The 18,767-nt window shown below is 41.5% G+C and overlaps 1 protein-coding gene and 1 long non-coding RNA gene across 2 annotated transcripts in view; one reads left to right on the top strand and one right to left on the bottom strand.

The window, feature by feature from the left end:
• The window catches only part of LOC144312478 (uncharacterized), a 33,131-nt gene extending 21,263 nt beyond the window's left edge, over window positions 1-11,868 (top strand). The window contains exons 2-4 of the mRNA XM_077895224.1: window positions 2,368-2,487; window positions 8,349-8,471; window positions 11,306-11,868. Of these exons, the coding sequence (XP_077751350.1) occupies window positions 2,405-2,487; window positions 8,349-8,471; window positions 11,306-11,483 (384 nt within the window). The 5' untranslated portion in view covers window positions 2,368-2,404 and the 3' untranslated portion in view covers window positions 11,484-11,868. The remainder of the gene's footprint in view (window positions 1-2,367; window positions 2,488-8,348; window positions 8,472-11,305) is intronic.
• Window positions 535-15,398, bottom strand: LOC144312479 (uncharacterized). The gene is made up of 2 exons (XR_013377969.1): window positions 15,011-15,398; window positions 535-1,733 (listed from the first exon to the last, which is right to left on the bottom strand). It is a non-coding gene; the product is annotated as an uncharacterized LOC144312479 (long non-coding RNA).
• Window positions 15,399-18,767: the final 3,369 nt, after the last annotated feature.

Raw genomic sequence — 18,767 nt, 5'->3', positions numbered from 1 at the left:
TTCAGTTATTCCTCCTTCGGAGCTCATGAGATAGGACTCTATTTCCGAAAAGCAAATTGTGCATTATCTGTCATTTCAAGATACCTTAGTTTGGACAAATTATAGGAGTGAGTCCCCTTTCTGTTTGAATTCTAGGAACAATTCAATGGAGGAGGAGGAGTCACAAAGAAACCATTTCCTACCAAATTCTCATTAAAGAAATGGCTTTTCCATCATCAGTACCTATTGAACGCAGTAGCAGGATTTCAGTTTGGAAATCTCTGTAGCTCAGAGGGAGCAAGAATTGAAAGCAATTCATGATTCATCTAAGCGAATGGATTGAGGCAGACCCAGTCATTTGTGGAGCCTAGATGCTTTATTTCACCTATACATTATAGCAAATGCTACTCTATTAGCTCTCATACTTAGAGCAATGTGTGCACTTTTTTTTTTTTTTTTAAACTCTTGTCACAACTTCTCCCATAAAATCTTTCTGTAGGTGTGAGCTGTGATGGCAGGGACACAAGAGAATGAATGGTAACAGGAAAAATCAAGTTGATTTTACATCATTTTATTTGCTAGACTGGCACTATTTAGGCCCGTTAAAAGGTTTAGGAGATTTTTCAGTATCTAACACCTACTATGTGTTAAGTGTCATGCTGATTTTTAAGGAGACGAGAAACCAAGTCACAAATCCTCAGGTGGAGGGATCTACAGGTTGCAAAATGTTCTCAATAGCATCATCTCCTCTGGTTCACAAAAAACACGTCAGGTAGGGATTATGACTTGCTGTCATGTTATGGGAGAGAAAATGATCACGGATAGGTTGGGAGAGTGCCCCATATGAAGGCTGTTGTCAAGCATAGAGCTTGATTTTTTTTTTTTTTTTCCTCTGATTCCAACCCCAAGCTATGGCTAGGTCAGATCCTCTGTTATGGGCTCACATGGAAGCATGGCTTTCACCCACAGCAATCATGTGGCATGCAATTACACGTTTGTTTATTAATTTCTGTTTCCCCCAACGTAGTAGATTGGAGTCCATATCTGATTTGATTCATTTATCCAGGTTCCAAACAGTGCTTGTACTGAGGCAGTTCTTAAAAAAATCCTGTTGTGGTATATTAATTGTATCTTATACTTCCTTTTTTCCTTCTTTTCTGCTAGTTGTTTCCTACCCTTGTGTCCTATATTTTTCTATATTTTGTAAGTTTTCTTTGAGACTTTTTCCCCCAGCTGTCCAGAAATTATCTTTATGCCAGCAATTTTTCTTTCACTTAAAAATTTCTTTACCAATGGCAAGATTGAAGGCAGTATTCGATTATCCTATATTGTGACATGTTTTAATGTGTTTACATATTCTTTATTTCCCCCAAATATTCTTATTTTAAGTACAGCCTCGGCTTCTAGATCTGTTACTATATCATACATAACGCTCTTGTATCATTTTGAGTGCGAGAATGCAATTCTGGGGGATGGGACTGAGGGAGAATTTGGGATAAGGGAGGGAAGGCGGAAGAGCACATGTCAGGGAACATGTGGCAAGTGGACTGATTGCCTTTTCTTATATTTTCCAAGTAACTGAAAAAAAATTCTATAGAACTTTGAGCAGTTCATTCAGAAGAAAGGGGGAGATTGGTATCTTTTGAATCCTGTGCCTTATTAATCAAAGTTTGACTTTGTCCTCTTTGGGCTGTGCTTTTGTGGGTGCTGGGTGGGTCCCACGGCTTCTTGTTCCTCAGCGGCAGCAGGGCAACCTGGAAATAGAAAGCAAGGCTTGTATGACACAGGTACATGTAAATGGGAAGGCACTTGGTGTTGGCAATAGGAGGAATCTGCAGCTGTCATCACAGCAGACCCCTCAAATCCACAGTGATGGGTGCCCTGGCTCAATGGCCATTAGAAACGTACAAGCAAAAAAAAAAAAAAAAAAAAAAAGAAAAAAAAAAAAAGTACAAGCAGCTATTACGGAAAGCTAGAAAGAAGTTATATACACTAAAATGAGCAAAATGTGGGGTGCTCCATAACATCTAGTAAATACATTTGACATTTTTATTTCGTATCTTTTTTTTAGTGGTTTTGTTTTCAATTTACATGATGTTTCAGGATTACATCAGTAGTTATTTAGAAACAGATTCAAATTTGACCAGTTTTAGTCTTCTCAATCATTTCTTTTATGTGGCATCTTAAGTATAATTGAATTTTTGCACAGTTTTGGAGGTTACAGAATTTTGGGTACTTCTTTTTCAGGAAAGCTGTATGGGGCAGTATGCTTTCTGAGCCCTAGCAGTATGAGTTTCAGCCGGCTTTATACATAAATAACATGGTGACTGGGTATAGAATTTTGAATAATGATGAACATGCTATCAAAATTCTTTACTCTGCTTCCAGCCATGACAGTGATATTGGATTTTTCCTTCCACTGAAAATGACTATAAACCCAGACAAAATATGTGAAGCATTGGGCGACAGGCAGTATAGGATGCTGCTCTCGGAGAGAAAGGGAACAAGGTAAGCACCCCCTCCCCCGATTGCTCCAGCTTTTTGTCTGGAGTCACTTTCCTGACATAAGGGAAGGCGAGTGGTCCCAAATAGAGCCACATTCTCTCTAAGCTAAGAATCCAAAGATGAAGTCCAAGGATGCTGAAACTGCTGTGATTTGCAGAGTGAGCTAGCTGAGGAGGGGCCATTGTGTGGACCTGGGTGCATGGGGGGCAGGAACCTCTGTAATCTAGGAGGATACAGCATGGGCCTGTGGCCAAAGGCTGAGCTGCATGTGTCCAGAGAAGGGTTTTATGAGGCTTCATACAAATTTCCCCCTGTAGGTCAAGAGCTGAATGGTGATATCAGAGAACAGGACAGGAGATAGCAGCGTTCCAGAGCAGAGTGAGGAGATGCCTCTAAGTACCTTAGACTTTCAGTGGAAAACTCAGAAATATTAGGTCTTTGGAGTTGAGGATGACATACCCTAGGATTAAGAATAAAATTTTTGTGGTGAAGAGTTAGACTTTACACAATAAGGCATAAGGTCACAACTAATTTGAAGACAAAACTGAATAGAACCTCAGATAAACACAACATCAAACAAGCTATGGAACTGTAACATTCCACAAGGAAGGAGGAGAATGGGCCAGGGTGGTACTTGAAGAAATAAAGGCTGGAAAGTTGCAAAATTTGGTGAAATACTTAATTCACAGGTTCAAGAAGTCAGGAAAAGTACGATAAACAGCAAAGTTGGGTTTAAATGTGAATTTGGAGGAAACCTAAAGCATCCATGAAATCTTGTAAGCATAATTCCCTTTGGTTCCTCCTTCCACTTCCTACTCCAGTTGAATCAAGTCCTTAATGTTTCTTCCTGTGTATCCTGGTACAGGCTTTGCCAGCATCGTTGCCTTCCCTTCCTACTGCATCCTGAGCAAACTTGGCTTCCAGCTCAGGTCATTATCATCCCATGATATCCTTCTCCATCTTCCAACCCCACTGCCCTCCTCTTCCCTCACTTGGGATGTAGTTCAAGGTGTAAGCAGTTGTGTGAAAACCTTCCAGGGAAGTGTTCTCTGCAGCATAATTGTAAATCTTTTTAAAAGGTTTTATTTATTCATGAGAGAGACAGAGAGAAGCAGAGACCAAGGCAGAGGGAGAAGCAGGCTCCGTGCAGGGAGCCTGATGCAGGACTCGATCCCGGGACCATGGGATCACGACCTGAGCCACAGGCAGATGCTCAACTGCTGAGCCATCCAGGCGTCCCTATTTCACATTAGGGACATAAAAAAAAAAAAAATCTACTAACTTCCCATAATGCCTAGAGTGTGACAGCAATTGTTTTGGAAGATGCTGAGCCGGAAGGAGTCTCTCCTCCTTCTGAACTACAGTTTTTGTTCTTTCTGTCTCTCCCCTTCTCTCAGAACTTTTCCTCTTTCTAATTTGTCTATATCTTTGTAATTAAGGCCCATCACGAAGCCTGGGGGTATTGCATTCTTGTTTTACCAAAGCTGGTAAAATTATATCCCTACCACAAGATAGTCCTCACTGATTTTGAATGAACTCTGATGCTGCCCCCAACTCCCACCTGAAAATTTTGCTGGAAATAGAAAACTAAGAAATTCCATATTGGAATCTAGAAATTTTGCCTAGTTGATGGAGAAACATTTAGTTGCAATAGAATTTCTCAATCTATCTAGCATTTTCCCTTTAAAGAGTGTATTGCTGAGGGACCTGGAGCGTCCAGAGCTTAAGACGGACAGCTCTGATTTCTTAACATCACTGATGTCTTTACATGCAAAACGGAGGGCGGGCCGGCGGGCTGGAAGTTTTCAGTACTTGCTCAGATCTTGGTGATTAAACAGCCTTTTGTCAGATAATTAAGATTTTCATCCCTGGATGCAAATGTTCAAAGGACTTGGTTATAACTAGTGTTTATTTAATATGAACAGGCCCTGATCCCTTCATCTGCCCAGACGCACTCATAATGCTGCTCTTTCAAAATGGATTTAGCTCACAAACTATTTTATCGCCTGCTTGCATTTGGGGCCAAAGTGAGAAAAAGACAAAACACTTTAGTGTATGTGTGAATTTGTTCTAACAAGAATGGGGAAATAGTCCAGCCACCCCAGCCCCTTTTATCACTTTGTTCACAGCTCTTACGCCAGCTATAAAAGGCACCTTTACAAGTGGAGCAGTACTGTTTTTATCCCTGGGTTTGATTCACTTCATGAATAAAAATGCCTCTGATTTCACTTTGCAAGGTGGAAAGTGGGCTTGAACTTGTACTTAGAATGAGATGAAGTTTAGCCAATGTTTGTGTCATTTACTGGAGTGGCTCGTTTCACCTTGGGCTTTACGTCCTCAGGACAGCCCTGATTACTCAGGTACTGGACTCTGTTTGAGGACATCTTGTTCCTCCAATTACACTGAAGTGGCCCGTTTCCGGCTAGGATCCAGCCACTTCACCACCAGCCTCTTAGCACAGCACCAATTACACAGACTCAAAGCTGTGTCTGTCTGGGGCCAGTTATTCTGGGAATGGCTTTTCTGGGTTGATGCTTTCAGGGTTTGAACAGAGCTAAATACATAGCCTTGCTTCGTTTGGGAGCTCTCAACCGAAAAGTTTTCTTACTTCATTCACTAGTTCTCCCTTATTCACTTACCCTGCATCTACTCCTTTCATTCAGGGTTTTTGTCTGTTTAGCTTTTTTCCCTTCAGATTATTACAATTTGGGGTTGCCTTAAATTTACAGTGTGAAGATCTGTTTACAACTAAGCATGCCTCCTTCCTCTTTCCCAGCTCTATATAAATAATCCTGCTTTCCATCAGGTCTCAGCTAAAATGTTTCTTCCTCAATGAAGCCTCCTCATATAGGCCTAGGTTTTAATTCCTCACTGGTTCCAGATTCCAGGATTCTGCAGCCTTAGGAGCCAGTCGACTCTCCTCTTCCCATGATACCTCAGAGACATAGTTGAAGACCCTGCCGTTGTCATAGCACTAGAAATGCTTTATGAAATCGAAATCCATTTATTTATCTATTTATTTGATTTTTAATTTACTTATTCATGAGACACACACACACACACACACACACACACACACACGGGAGGGGGGTGCAGCAGAGACACAGGCAGAGGTAGAAGCAGGCTCCATGCAGGGAGCCCGACCCACACCCTGGGCTGAAGGCAGCGCTAAACTGCTGAGCCACCCGGGCTGCCCTCGATATTCCTTTAAAAGCAGAATTAAACTTGCAAGAAAGGAGAGGTACTTGGTGTATGCTAGAAATGGCAAGGTTTCTGGGAAACAGACTGGGAAGGGTGACAGCAAATCCTTCAGTGGCCTTGGTAGTAGGAGATCTATCTCAGTAGATCAGATTTTCTTCCCTCTTAGGACTGTGTTTGCTGCATTCCAAAGATTTTGGACTGTTGTGTTTTCATTTTTATTTGCTTCTGTGTATTTTTTTATTCTTTAATTTCTTGGTTGACGCATTCATTCTTTAGTAGGATGTTCTTTAACCTTCATGTATTTGAGGTCTTTCCAAATGTTTTCTTGTGGTTGACTTCAAGTTTGATAGCATCGTGGTCTGAAAATGCATGATTTGATCTCAACCCTTTGTACTCAGGGAGGGTTGACTTGTGATCCAGTATGTGATCTATTCTGGAGAATGTACCATGTGCACCTGAAAAGAATGTGTCTTCTGCTTTAGGATCAAATGTTTTGAATATATCTGTTAAATCCATCCAGTCCAGTGTGTCATTCAAAGCCCTTGTTTCCTTTTTGATTTTCTGTTTTGACGATCTGTCCATTGCAGTAAGTGGGGTAGTATAGTCCTCTACTGTTATTATTTTGAGTGTATATTATTAACTTATATATTTGGATGCTCCCAAGTTGGGGGCATAAATACTTATAATTATTAGATCTTCTTCATGACTAGACCCCTTAATTATGATATAATGCCCTTCTTCATTTCTTGTTACAGTCTTTGTTCTAAAATCTAATTTGTCTGTCATAAATATGGCTACCCTGGCTTTCTTTTGATGTCCTTTAGCTGATGATGGTTCTCCATCCCCTCACTTTCAATCTAAACTTTGAATCTAAATGAATCTCTTGTAGCCAGTATATAGTTGGATCTTGTTTTTTATACATTCTCAATACCTTATGCCTTTTGATTGGAGCATTTAGGCTACTTACATACAGAGTGATTGTTGAAAGATGAATTTAGTGCCATTGTATTACTTGTAAAGTTCGTAGCTTTGGTGATATTCTCTGGTCTTTTCTAGTCTTTTTGCTTTGGTCTTTTTTTTTTTTTTTTCCTGCACTCAGAGAGTCCCCCTTAAAATTTCTTGCAGGGGCTGGTTTAGTGGTTACAAACTCTTCTAGCTTTTGTCTGGGAAAGTCTTTATCTCTCCTATTATGAATGACAGCCTTACTGGATAGAGTTTTTGGCTGCATGTTTTTCCCAATCAGCGTGTTGAATATATCCTGCCACTCTTCTGGCCTGCCAAGGACAGATATGCTGAAAATCTGGTCTGTCTTTTCTCGTAGGTCAAAGATCTTTGCCCTTGCTGCTTTCAGGTTTTTTTGTCTGTGTGTTTTGTGAATTTGACTATGGTATGCCTTGGTGATGATTAGCTTTTGTTGAATTTAATGGCAGTTCTCTGTGCTTCTTGGATTTTGAGGTCTGTGTCCTTCCAGGTTATGGAAGTTTTCAACTATAATTTGTTTGAATAAACCTTCTGCCCTTTTTTCTCTCTCTTCATGTTCTGGAACTCAAGATATCAATGTTACTACATTTTAATAAGTTGCTGAGTTCCCTAAGTCTACCTTCATGGTCCATTACCTTTCTTTCCCTCTTTTTTTCAGCTTTATAATTTTCCATAATTTTATCTTCTGTATCACTGATTTGTTCCTCTGCTTCATCCATCCTCATTTTTATAGCATACATTTGGGTTTGCATCTCAGTTATAGAGTTTCTAATTTTGGCCTGACTAGATTTTAGTTATTTTATCTCTGCAGTAAGGGATTCTCTGCTGCGTCCTATGCTTTTTTCAAGCCCAGTTAATATCCTTAGAGTCATTGTTTTCAATTCTAGTTAAGACATTTTAATCTGTATTGATTAAATATCTGGCCATGAGTCTTACTTCCTATTTTTTCTTTTGGGATAATTTCTTCATCTTGTCATTTTGTCTGGAAAAGAATAAAACAAAACCCAAAACAAAAAATAGATCCTGGGTGTGTTTTGGCCTGCTTTTCCAAAATAAAATGAAAATAAAAAAATATACAAAATACATAAAACTCAAAATTGGGGAAAAAAAAAAGGAATTGAAAAAATGAATAGTAGTAAAAAGAATAAAGAATGAAAGTAAAAAGGAAGCTAGATCCTATTTCCCCTAGAGCTGAAGATTTGCAGCACTCTGTGATCAGCAGACTTGGTGGGAGCAAGTTGTTTGTGGTGCTCTTCTGGGGGAGGGGACTGCTGCGCTGATTCTCCAGCTAACTTGTTTCAATGGAAACACTTCTCTGGGGTAAAGAGGATGGGACTTGGTATAAGTGGCTCTTGCCTCCATGAGGTGACACTGTTTTGCTCCCTGAAGGCTTTCCATGGGTGGGATGAAGATGGTGACGCCCTGCTCTCTAGCCCCAGGGCTGAAAGCTCACAACCCCCACTTTTTGGGAGCCCTCACAGAATAGCAATAATCACCTTTTGTGTCCCTGATTTCTGTCTGAACCCTGCCTTCACCCTGCCTGTGTCTGAGCTTTCTTATCTCAGGTGCGCAACTGAGTTTCTAAACTCCAAGTTTTAGGGACCCCTGCGGCAGGGACCTGTGATGATCCTCTTGGGGGAGGGGGTCTTGTCACACTTTTGCCATTTCCTGTCCTCTTCCAGGAAAGTGGTCTCACAAACTGTGAAGCAATTTGGAGTTTATGGCAAAATGGAGCAGAAAGCTGACACCAGGACTTGCTGCTCTCAGTGGCTTCCTCTCTTCCACGGCTGGGCACAGCACAGCAGGTTGGAGCCACCCATTCTTGCAACCCAGGGGACCCTCAGACCATGCTGTGACTCCCAAGATTATACCACACTTTACCCCCTGTGCACCATAAGTCAGGCATGTCCCCCATGGTCGCAGACTTCTAAAAGTTCAGATTTTGCATTCTGCTTATAATACTTTGCGGTAGCCTCCATGAGCAAGGCTCCCTTCCTGCCACAGTACCTATAATTATAGCTCCTCTATGTCAACTCTGCACCTCCTACCTTTCAAAAGGTGATCGCTTTTCTATGTAGACTTGTAGTTTTTATTCTCTCAGATCTCCGACTGATTTCTGGTGTGTTCAGAACTATTTGCTAACTATCTAGCTGTGTTTAAGGGATGAGACAAGCTTAGGGTCCCCTCTCTGCTGTCTTAACTCCTTTCCAGTGGTACGAATTTTAACATCTGCCTGCAAAATTAAAGCCATGCTGTTGCCCAGGCAGCATATTGCAACTGAGACCTTTGCATAAAATAGTAGAATAAAATAGTATGAAAAAATAGTTCAGAAAAAGGAATACACCCTTGGACACATAGAGGCAGACAGCAAAAGTTGATATTTTGGGTGGGAAAAATGTTCCCTACGATTTGTTGACCATAGGTCGGTGCCCCCTGCTAGGGTTGAAATGCTAATTTTTACTATTGGTGTGTTCAGGAACCCTCAACTGAAGGTCATAGGGTTTTAAATATTTATGGAGAGAAATCATGAATGACTATGTGATGAAAAACTGGAAATTTTTAAAGAATAGAAGTCTATAAAACCATTTGTAAACAGAAAATTATTTCTAGGGGCAGCCCGGGTGGCTCAGTGGTTTAGCGTTGCCTTTGGCCCAGGGTGTGATCCTGGAGACCTGGGATCGAGTCCCACATCGGGCTCCCTGTGAGGAGCCTGCTTCTCCCTCTGCCTGTGTCTCTGCCTCTCTCTCTGTCTCTCTCTCTCTCTGTGTGTGTCTCTCATGAATAAATAAATAAATACAATCTTAAAAAAATATTTCTAGAAAATTATTTATAAATAGAAAATTCCCCTAAAAGAAATCAGTTACTAGAAATTTACTGAATTTCCTCAAATACTAATGAAAAATAGATCCAGATCATTTACAAACCTCTTCTTTCAAACCTTTAAGAATAGATAATCTTTACATTATAGAAGTATTTTCAGAGACTAGGCAAGAAAGAAAATATCTCAATGAATTTTATGAGTTTATTATAACCTTGATTTCAAAATCATGCAGAGGAAGCATACAAAAGGAAAACTTACAGCTTAATTGTGATCACAGAGGCAAAAATTCTGAGTTATTAACAAAGTGAATCTAGGGTTGTTCATGTGTAGCATGTATGGGTGTGTAGTGTGTAGGTGTAGTTTGTGTAGCGTCTGTGTGAGGATAAGAATATCAAAACACACTGATACCATGAATGTATTCTTGCTGCATGGATTCCCTAGGAATGTAGGAGTGTTTTGTTTTGTTTTTTTAAAGATTTTTTTAGTTGAGGGACTGCATGCAAGTGTGCATGCCAGTAGGGGGAAGGGCAGGGGGAGAGACACTTATTCCATTATTTACATAAGTATGTAAGACACTTATTCCATTATTTACGGAAGTACAGCAGGAATAGCAGTTGACCATGTAGCTTTTTATTTTATTTTATTTTATTTTATATTTTTTATTTTATTTTTTTATTTTATTTTATTTTTTTCATGTAGCTTCTTTTAAACTTGCTTTGCTAGAAGTTTTTATAAGTAATTTCATATTGGACTTTTAATAGCCTTTCAAGGCTAAAAACCACACCAAATACTTGCCATCAAATGTGCCTGTGATACTTGTAGGTTTGGGTGAATTCCTCTTTTCTTGAGGTCTACAAAATATCCTGAGATTCCTGCACCTGCTAGGAAGTGACATTCTTAACTTGGCAAAGCTCTTTGGAACTCTGTTGTTGTGGTTGTTGTTTTTGCGTGTGTTTTTAAGATTTTATTTATTTGAGAGCGAGCATGCATGAGTGTGGGAGGATGGGCAGAAGGAGGGGGAGAGAATCTTGAGCAGGCCCCATGCCCAGCTTGGAGTCTGATGTAGGGCTCAATCTCATGACCTTGAGAACATGACCTGAGCCAAAATCAAGAGTTGGCCACTTAATCAGCTGAGCCACCCAGGTACTCAAGGCTGCTGGGAACCCTTTAAGCAAAGCATCAGACCACCATTTTCAAGGGGCTTTACTGGCTCCATAAGGTCAAACTTAGTTGCTTAAAACTGGTTTATCACCTCTGAGTCCATGTGTGTGTGTCTCAAAGACAACATTCCAGTCAAAGCCTTGGTCAAATAACTGATGTTTTCAGCAGTGTCCTGTTACAAGAAGAACAGATTCTTGTTGAACTTATGCAAATAATTAGAATTGCCACGAAAGAAACAATACTCACCAAGAGTTCCTGAATTTTTGAGGATTCAGGTAGGGAAAAAAGATAAATTTAAATTTGCTCACAAAGGAATATTTTTTTTCATATTTTTGTAATTCATAGATATCTTGAGAGAAAAGTTTCTTTAAATCTAGAAAAGCAAACATTAGAGAACCAGCAAAGTTTCAAATAACAGTCATAAAAACTATGATCATCTTCCTCAGTTTATTCAGTCCTATGTTACTAATTTTTCTGTTTGAATGCAGTTTTTCCATTAGTTCTGGAAATTTTTAGTTTTAGGATCTTAAAGATATCAGAAACCTGTACTTGTCAAAAGTCATTTTCATGCATCTCCTTGAAGCTGAAACACATTTACAAGGGCATTGGGGTGAAGCAGTAACTGTAACTTTTTTTTTTTTTTTTTTTTTTTAACAGATCTTTTATTTGCAGTCGTCACTGGGGCCGTTTCTTGTTGCTTATTTGTTTGCTGGCCTCCTCTTCCAGCTGCATGGCCAGGCGCAAGGCCTTGATGACATCACGCAGGGCTGAGAAGTGCTTGGCTTGCTGGATCACGGCAGACTCTGCCTTGTTCACAAAGGTCTCCAGGTCATAGTCTGGCTGTTCGGTCATCTTGGAGAGCTCAAGCCAGCCTGGCCCTTGCTATATAATCTCCTTGAACTCCTCCATAGCCCTTTCCTCCAATTCCCTGATCTGAGACATGGCTTCATTAAAGCTGGACATCTGGGAAGATAGTTCCTCCTCTTCCTTGGAGAAATTGCCTGAGACCAGGGACCCATGAGAGCTGGCTTCCATCTCTTCGGTTTCCATTTGAACTGGCTGCTCCCCACTGGACCCACTGTGGGGGCTCAGCTCCTTGACCCTGTCTGCATATCTTAGTGTGTTTAAAGTATATTCACAGGAGCTTATGCCTGGTGAGATCATGGCGATCATGCAGGTCCTTGAGCTCTCCCCGATAAAGGAGTCCCTCAGCACCTGTGTCAGCTTGCTCTCTCGAAGCGGGGTGTGAGCCTTGTTCTGTCCGAGGGCCCTGATGCACTCCTTCAGAGCCAGCAGACTCTTGTTGATTTCTGTACCCTCCATGTGGGTCTGCCGGACAGCACTGGAAGTGTCTGCACCTCTCATTCCCAAAAGACTCAAAAATGGCCATGGTTAAAAATGTGATGAGTGTTCATTATAATGCAGTTGACAAGGAAATTCAGTTACCTTTGTGATGTATATTTCAATAATTAGAATTACATATGATAACATACCATGATACATTAAAACTTTAGAAATTTTATATAATTTCTGGAATAGTTATAGCATTTGCCCACATATTACCTAAGAAGGTTTGCCATTTGTTTGACAATGCCTCCTATGTAACTTAACATACCAGATAAACAAACCTGAGTAGTCAAAAAGATCTCATTTAGAATTTGAATTTTTTGGAATTTTATTAAGAGCCTTGGATGGTTCTAAAGCACATGCCTAAATAAGGTTACAGATTATTATAAAACTTTATATTATCCATTGAACCAATATGACCTCCACAGCTTAGCTCTTTTAATACTGAGAAGTTTTAAGTAACCAAAGATGTGATGAAGATAAAACACTGAAACTTTATTTTTCTGGTCAGATAAAAAGGGCTTATTTACAATTTATCAAGAGTAGACCAACAATCCAAGAAAACTGTCTTTTTAACAAGGGAAAAAACAAATTCCAATCTTAAACTGGTGTATTTTAAAAACTCATTCATTCCAGTCTTAGTCCTAACCATGCATAAGATTTATTTCAAAGATTCCCCTTCACAAACTTCATATACAACTTTTCTTCATTCAGATTTTGTCCTAAGGTTTTCCTCTTTAAACAACCAATCTAATTTCAGGACAAAATTATTTTCTTTTCCCTCAACAAAAAATGTTCTAATTTCTTATACCTTTGCTACACCTCTCATGCTTTCTCTACATGCAGAGTTGTTTTCCTTATTTCTAGCAGTCTTAATTATATATTTTCTTTTTTCTTTCTTTCTTTCTTTCTTTTTCTTTCTTTCTTCCTTTTTTTTTTTTTTTTTTTTTTTTTTTTTTTGAGAGAGAGAGTGCACTGAAGGGAGGGGCAGAGAGGGAGAGAGATAATCTTAAGCAGGCTCTATGCCCAGTGAGGAGCATGACACGGGAGTCAATCTCATGACCCTGAGATCATGACCTAATGTTGAAATCAAGAGTTGGATGTTTAACCATCTGAACCACCCATGTGACCCAGGATTTAGTTATATTTATCAGAATTTTAACCCTTAGAAACCTTAGTTTCCAATGAAAACTAAGTAGTGACCAATTGGGAACCTGTTACACCAGAATTCCTTAGATTGACAAATTCATAAATACATTTTATAATTTCTAGAAATGTTTTTTTTATAGTGCAACTTTCAACGAAACCTAAAACACCTTTATTAACAGATCCAGGTATCAGTAGTTTTTCTGTAATAAGATAAAAGCTGACAAACTTATGTTTAGTAATATTTTAGTATTTTTAACATATTTGGAAAAGACTTAGCTATCCGATGACTTTAATTAAATTTACCTTTTAACTTAGAAACTTTGAAGTTTCAGGTTTACCACAGATTTTGAAAGCTATTTAAAAGTTTACCTAACTCTGGGAAACGAACTAGGGGTGGTGGAAGGGGAGGTGGGTGGGGGGTGGGGGTGACTGGGTGGCGGGCACTGAGGAAGGCACTTGACAGGATGAGCACTGGGTGTTATTCTGTATGTTGACAAATTGAACACCAATAAAAAATTTAAAAAAAGTTTACCTATAAATTTTTTTATTAACCTGCTTGCTCTTAATTACCCATGAAAACGTCCTGAGTCAGATAAAATTAACCATTATTTTAAGTCCTCTTTTTGCTGATGAATTGCAACAGAGATAACATAAGCTTATGTGACCTTTAATAAACCTTGGTAGCATGAAGTTTTACATCTGATGCTGATAACTCTAAAGACATGTTTATTTTAATTAAGCTAACAACCTTGAGTTAGCTTTAATTCTGAGTATGTTGCACCTGTGCCCACTAAAAGTCAGGGTGTTCCCCACTCTCAATTATACCTGGGGCTTCTGGGGGGAAATCTGAAGTGGGTGAAATCCAGGGGAGACCCTGGGCCCCTTCATGCTGATGTAGTAGGTGCTTCAGTTTGGACCTCAAAAGGTGGCGGCCCATCTGCATGGGGTCTTTTTTGTTCCTTGACAGTGAAGGTAAAAGGAGGAGGAGCCAATAGCTCCAGAGGCACAGGGAACCTCCTGTGGGCTGTACTGGCCATGGTGCAGGAGCAGAGGGAGGTAGAGGTGCGGGCAGACGCAGCAGGGGTGCTGCTGGCAAGGGCAGGGGCAGATTCAAAATCTGGACTAACATTCCTTTATCTCCATCTTCTGTCTCTCCGTCCTGCAAAATAGGCTTCTTTGGTTGCCTTTCAGCCCTCAGCACCCTTTATTCAAAAATACGTGCTGATGTACTTCCTTTGGGGGGACAGGAGGGGCAGTGCCATCTTCCTAGGCAAAAACCCAGGACACAGAAGGAACAAAACTGTGAATGGAGCCTGCAGTACCGTTGGAGTTTCACCAACTGAACCAAATTGCTTCTCGGTTTCTGGTTTTTCTCCCAAAGCCAGAGCTTCACTGACTGAGCCAGACAGCCTCCTAGACAAGCCAAGAGAGCCAAACCCCCTATCTGGAGGCAACTGAATGGGAGAAGGAACACAGTCAAGAACATTCAAGGCATTTTATAAAACAAATCTAACATGGCTTGTTTTGTCCAAAGATCCCAAAAGCTGCAGCAACAAACCAACCAAATGCAAAGGAACTGGTTTGCAAATTGGGTAAAAGTCTAACAACTATTTGCCCGTCTCTCACAGTGCACCCCCCACAAATGCTAACAAAGTGGCTTCTTCTAAAGGAAAAGCCCAGACCAAGGGAAAGGGAGTTCCTGGTTGTACACAGCGGAGAGATTTACCCCACTTTCCAGTCTGATGTCTTGGAGAGGTTTGTCCATTCCTTGCCCCAAGTGTCAGAGGCAGGGGCAACCAGTCCCACTCCAGGTACTCAAGGGGAAAGCCCCCCAACAAATGGTCCCTGCCGCTGCTAGGGACTTACCTGACAAATCCGTGGGACAGACAGGCTGGCCACCTGGCTGGCAGTTGCTCCTGGCTGGCTGGCCAAATCATAACCAAGTCCAAGCTCATCTGCTTTGCTGCACGACGAACCAGTGAATTAAGAGGCAAGATGTTGGGTAGGAAAGTGACTTGATTTGGAAAGCCAGCAGACTGAGGAGATAGTGGACGATTGTCCTATAGAACCACCCCTCTGAGCATGAGATTTTGAGTTTATGTCAGGAAGAGGGGGAATTGGGAGAGGTTGAAGTCCAGAGGTACTGAGCATCTGTAGGCATCAAGGAAGGTCCTGTAACTTCTTTGTCCTAGGTCAGTTGATCTTGGCTTATAAGGATCTGGTCATGTTCCTGTAAATCTTAAACCTAGCATAGTCATTGGTTTGTTTCTTTTTTTTAAAGATTTTATTCATGAGAGATCCAGAGAGAGGCAGAGACACAGTGAGAGGGAGAAGCAGGCTCCTCTCAGGGAGCCCGATGGGGGACTCGATCCCAGGACCCCGGGGTCATGCCCTTGAGCTGAGGGCAGATGCTCAACCGCTGAGCCACCCAGGTGCCCCAGCATAGTCACTTCTGTGTGTACTTATCTCCTCTGGTGAGGTAGATTTTGGTTAAGAAGTAATTTGCAAATCTTAGCTAATATGCATGCTTCTATGCAGGGCTAAGCAGAAGTTTCTAAGCTATAGATCACAAAGGCAAGGGGATGGCAGCAAAATGGAGTCAGACATTCTAAGTTTCTCCTTGTTACCACAGGACTTTTATTTCCAGCCTGGTGAAATTCTGGTGTGAATACACTAGAGACATGTACAAGCACCTGCAGTGAAACACTGTAATAGCCAAAAAAGATCACTCCCCAGGAAGGCAATGGAGGCATCCACTGTGGCCTACGTACCCACAGGAACATGACCGCATAGTGGTTTAAATTAATCATTTAGATCCATGTGCATCAACAGAATCTGGCTAAAGATTTTAAACTGTATCCTTTGAAGAATAGGGAGTTGAGAGGACTTTAAATAGGAATCACATATGCCTCAAACTTGTTTCTGGAGATGAGTCATTTTTTGGGGGTGGGTGTTCTGTGGAAAGCAGCATCCCCAGTTTTGGAATGTTAACAGGATAGGAAAGACCCAGAGTAAACGCAACTGTCATCGAGTTGAACAATCCTGTATGAAATCAGTCACACCTGAGAAGGTATGGTGGGGCTTATCTACTGTCCATTTTTTTTTTTTTGGAAATGCAAATGGGAGACACGAGCAGTAACTATTAACTGAAATAACTGTTGAGAAACGTTATGTAAACTGCAAAGTGCCATACACATGCTGGGGGAGTTGGTCTGATTATGCAAATAATGAGCCAGCATGTCCTTCCCAGGGAGAGCGCATCGTTGGCAGGGTCCCCGCAGCTCCCACCCAGCAGATCCTGGAGAAAAGCACCTTAGCTGAGCAGGTTGGACTCAATTACGGAACATTGGCAGCTGTCTCTGGAGCCTAGCAAACAAGTCTTTTTTTTTTTTTTTTTTTTTGCCAAATGCATTATTAATTGCCTGGGTAAAAGAACAAGGCCAATTCGAGTCTCCGATTCCACCAGGGAGCCTTGGGGCTTTGCATGAGGAGTGAGTGACACAGGTTTCCATTTCAGGAGCTTGGAGTTGGCTCACTTTACCATTTCTAACCGAAGGGAAATACCCCAAATCAGATTAATGTGGTCCTGGGAAAGCCCAAGGGTGGTTAATGATTCTGTCCCTTTCATGGAAAAGAAAAATAAAAATCTCAAGAAACAAGTCAGTTTCTGAAGTGAGAGGACAAAGGGAAAAGAGTCAGGGTTTTCTTGTTTTTGTTTTTTTCCTGTGCTTCTGAAGCAAGTGAATTTTGTGAGACATTTAAAAGGCCAGTGGCCAGCTTACCTGCATTTATCACCCCATTGGGGAACTGGGGAGTTTTTCCTTTTTGATTCACTGGCCTTTCCAGAAGCAGCCTATAAACTTTTCCTTCCTGGTTCCCGTGGCTGGAAATGGCACAGTGCTCTTGCAAGTGACTGTCAAGAGTACAGGGTCCTTGACTGTGTCTTGGTGGAACAGTGGGCAGCATACGCAGGAGGAGGGCTATGCGGGGTAGGGGTCTTGCACCTTCACTTCTGAAAATCTGGTCAGATCTAGGCAGGTGGGTCTGACCAGAAGAATAAAGGCCCCAAACCAGAGTTCTTTTAGTGCTTGACTCTTCCTATGAGAAAACTCAGTGCCTTTTTGCAGTTCTTGCTTCTCTCCTAATAATTAGAGCTCCATTCTCTGCTACAGAAAATCCTGATGGAGACAAGCAAAGATCAGGGCTCTTAGTAGGATGATGAATTCCCTAATATCTTTCCCAGAAAAGGTAACAGATACCATCTTTGGAGTCCAAATAAAGGCATCTTTCATTTACTGGCGTGGGGAGAATTGTGGGCAACACTTGGACCCTTCAGCCAGTAGGTCTCGTGTTACCCAAGTGGGCTCTTTGGTTGTAAATGATGTTTGCTGAGTGCCTTTACCTAGAAGTCCGCCTGCCTAAAGAGGGAAGAGTGCAGCCTTGCTTCGTTGGCCAGTTCTTAATTGCTAGGAAATAAAACACATAATAATAATCCTGAGACCCTACAGGATTAGATTTTGCACGTCTCATCAGAGCCTGGGTGGGAGGCACCTGTGAGCTGGTGTCTAAATGACACAGATTCCCTGGTGCGACTCCTCCAACAGTTGTGAGCCACAGCCACTGTCCCTGAGGGTGATGTTTGGGTATTGCGGCCTTTTTAGCTGACAGTGTGGGTTTTCTGAAACACGTAGAGTTCCCAGCAGGAGACTGGAAGTTGAGGTCATAGGTAAGCAAACCTGGTCTGGTTTGGCCAACCATCTGGGGAGATTTTTGCCAAAACTCTGAATTGTTTTCCCAACAGTGAATCTGTCAACCGCTTACTCCCCTCAGCACCTTCTTGTGATAAGTGCCTAGTACTGATGCTCTAATTGTCATCAAAATCTCAACTTTCCTTGACACTGGCAACAAATGGGGCATCATAGTCGGGCTGGGCTAGAGAGGTCTTCAAATGTAAGGCATGTGTTCTTATGGGCTTTTCAGTTTGGAGAGTGAGAGGGCAAACGAAGGGATACAATAAAGGGTGAAATGCCCGGTAATTTTGGAGTATTTACCATGTTCCAAGCACTGTGGTAGGTGTGCTACTACATCATCTCTCTGGCCCGTGCAGGAATCCTGGTTACTTTATGGAAACTATTCCTTAGATTGGGAAACCAAGAGTGAGCAAGGATGAGTTATGTGTCCCAGATTACCCAGCTTGGAGAAATGGCACAGCCCCAGCATTTAAAGTCTTGTCTGGGGGGGATCCCTGGGTGGCTCAGCGGTTTCGTGCCTGCCTTTGGCCCAGGGTATGATCCTGGAGTCTCGGGATCGAGTCCCGCGTCGGGCTCCCGGCATGGAGCCTGCTTCTCCCTCTGCCTGTGTCTCTGCCGATCTTTCTCTCTCTCTCTCTCTCATAAATAAATCTTTTTTAAAAAATGAAGTCTTGTCTCGGGATCCCTGGGTGGTTCAATGGTTTAGCACCTGCCTTTGGCCCAGGGTATGATCCTGGAGTCCCCGGATGGAGTCCCATGTCAGGCTCCCCGCATGGAGCCTGCTTCTTCCTCTAGCTGTGTGTCTCATGAATAAATACAATCTTAAAGTCTTGTCTGTGTCACTGTCTCACCCTGACCTTTGAATAATTTGA

This window comes from Canis aureus, chromosome 4 (assembly GCF_053574225.1).
Source record: "Canis aureus isolate CA01 chromosome 4, VMU_Caureus_v.1.0, whole genome shotgun sequence".
Classification (NCBI taxonomy): Eukaryota; Metazoa; Chordata; class Mammalia; order Carnivora; family Canidae; genus Canis; species Canis aureus.
This window is presented reverse-complemented; position numbering and strand designations above follow the sequence as displayed.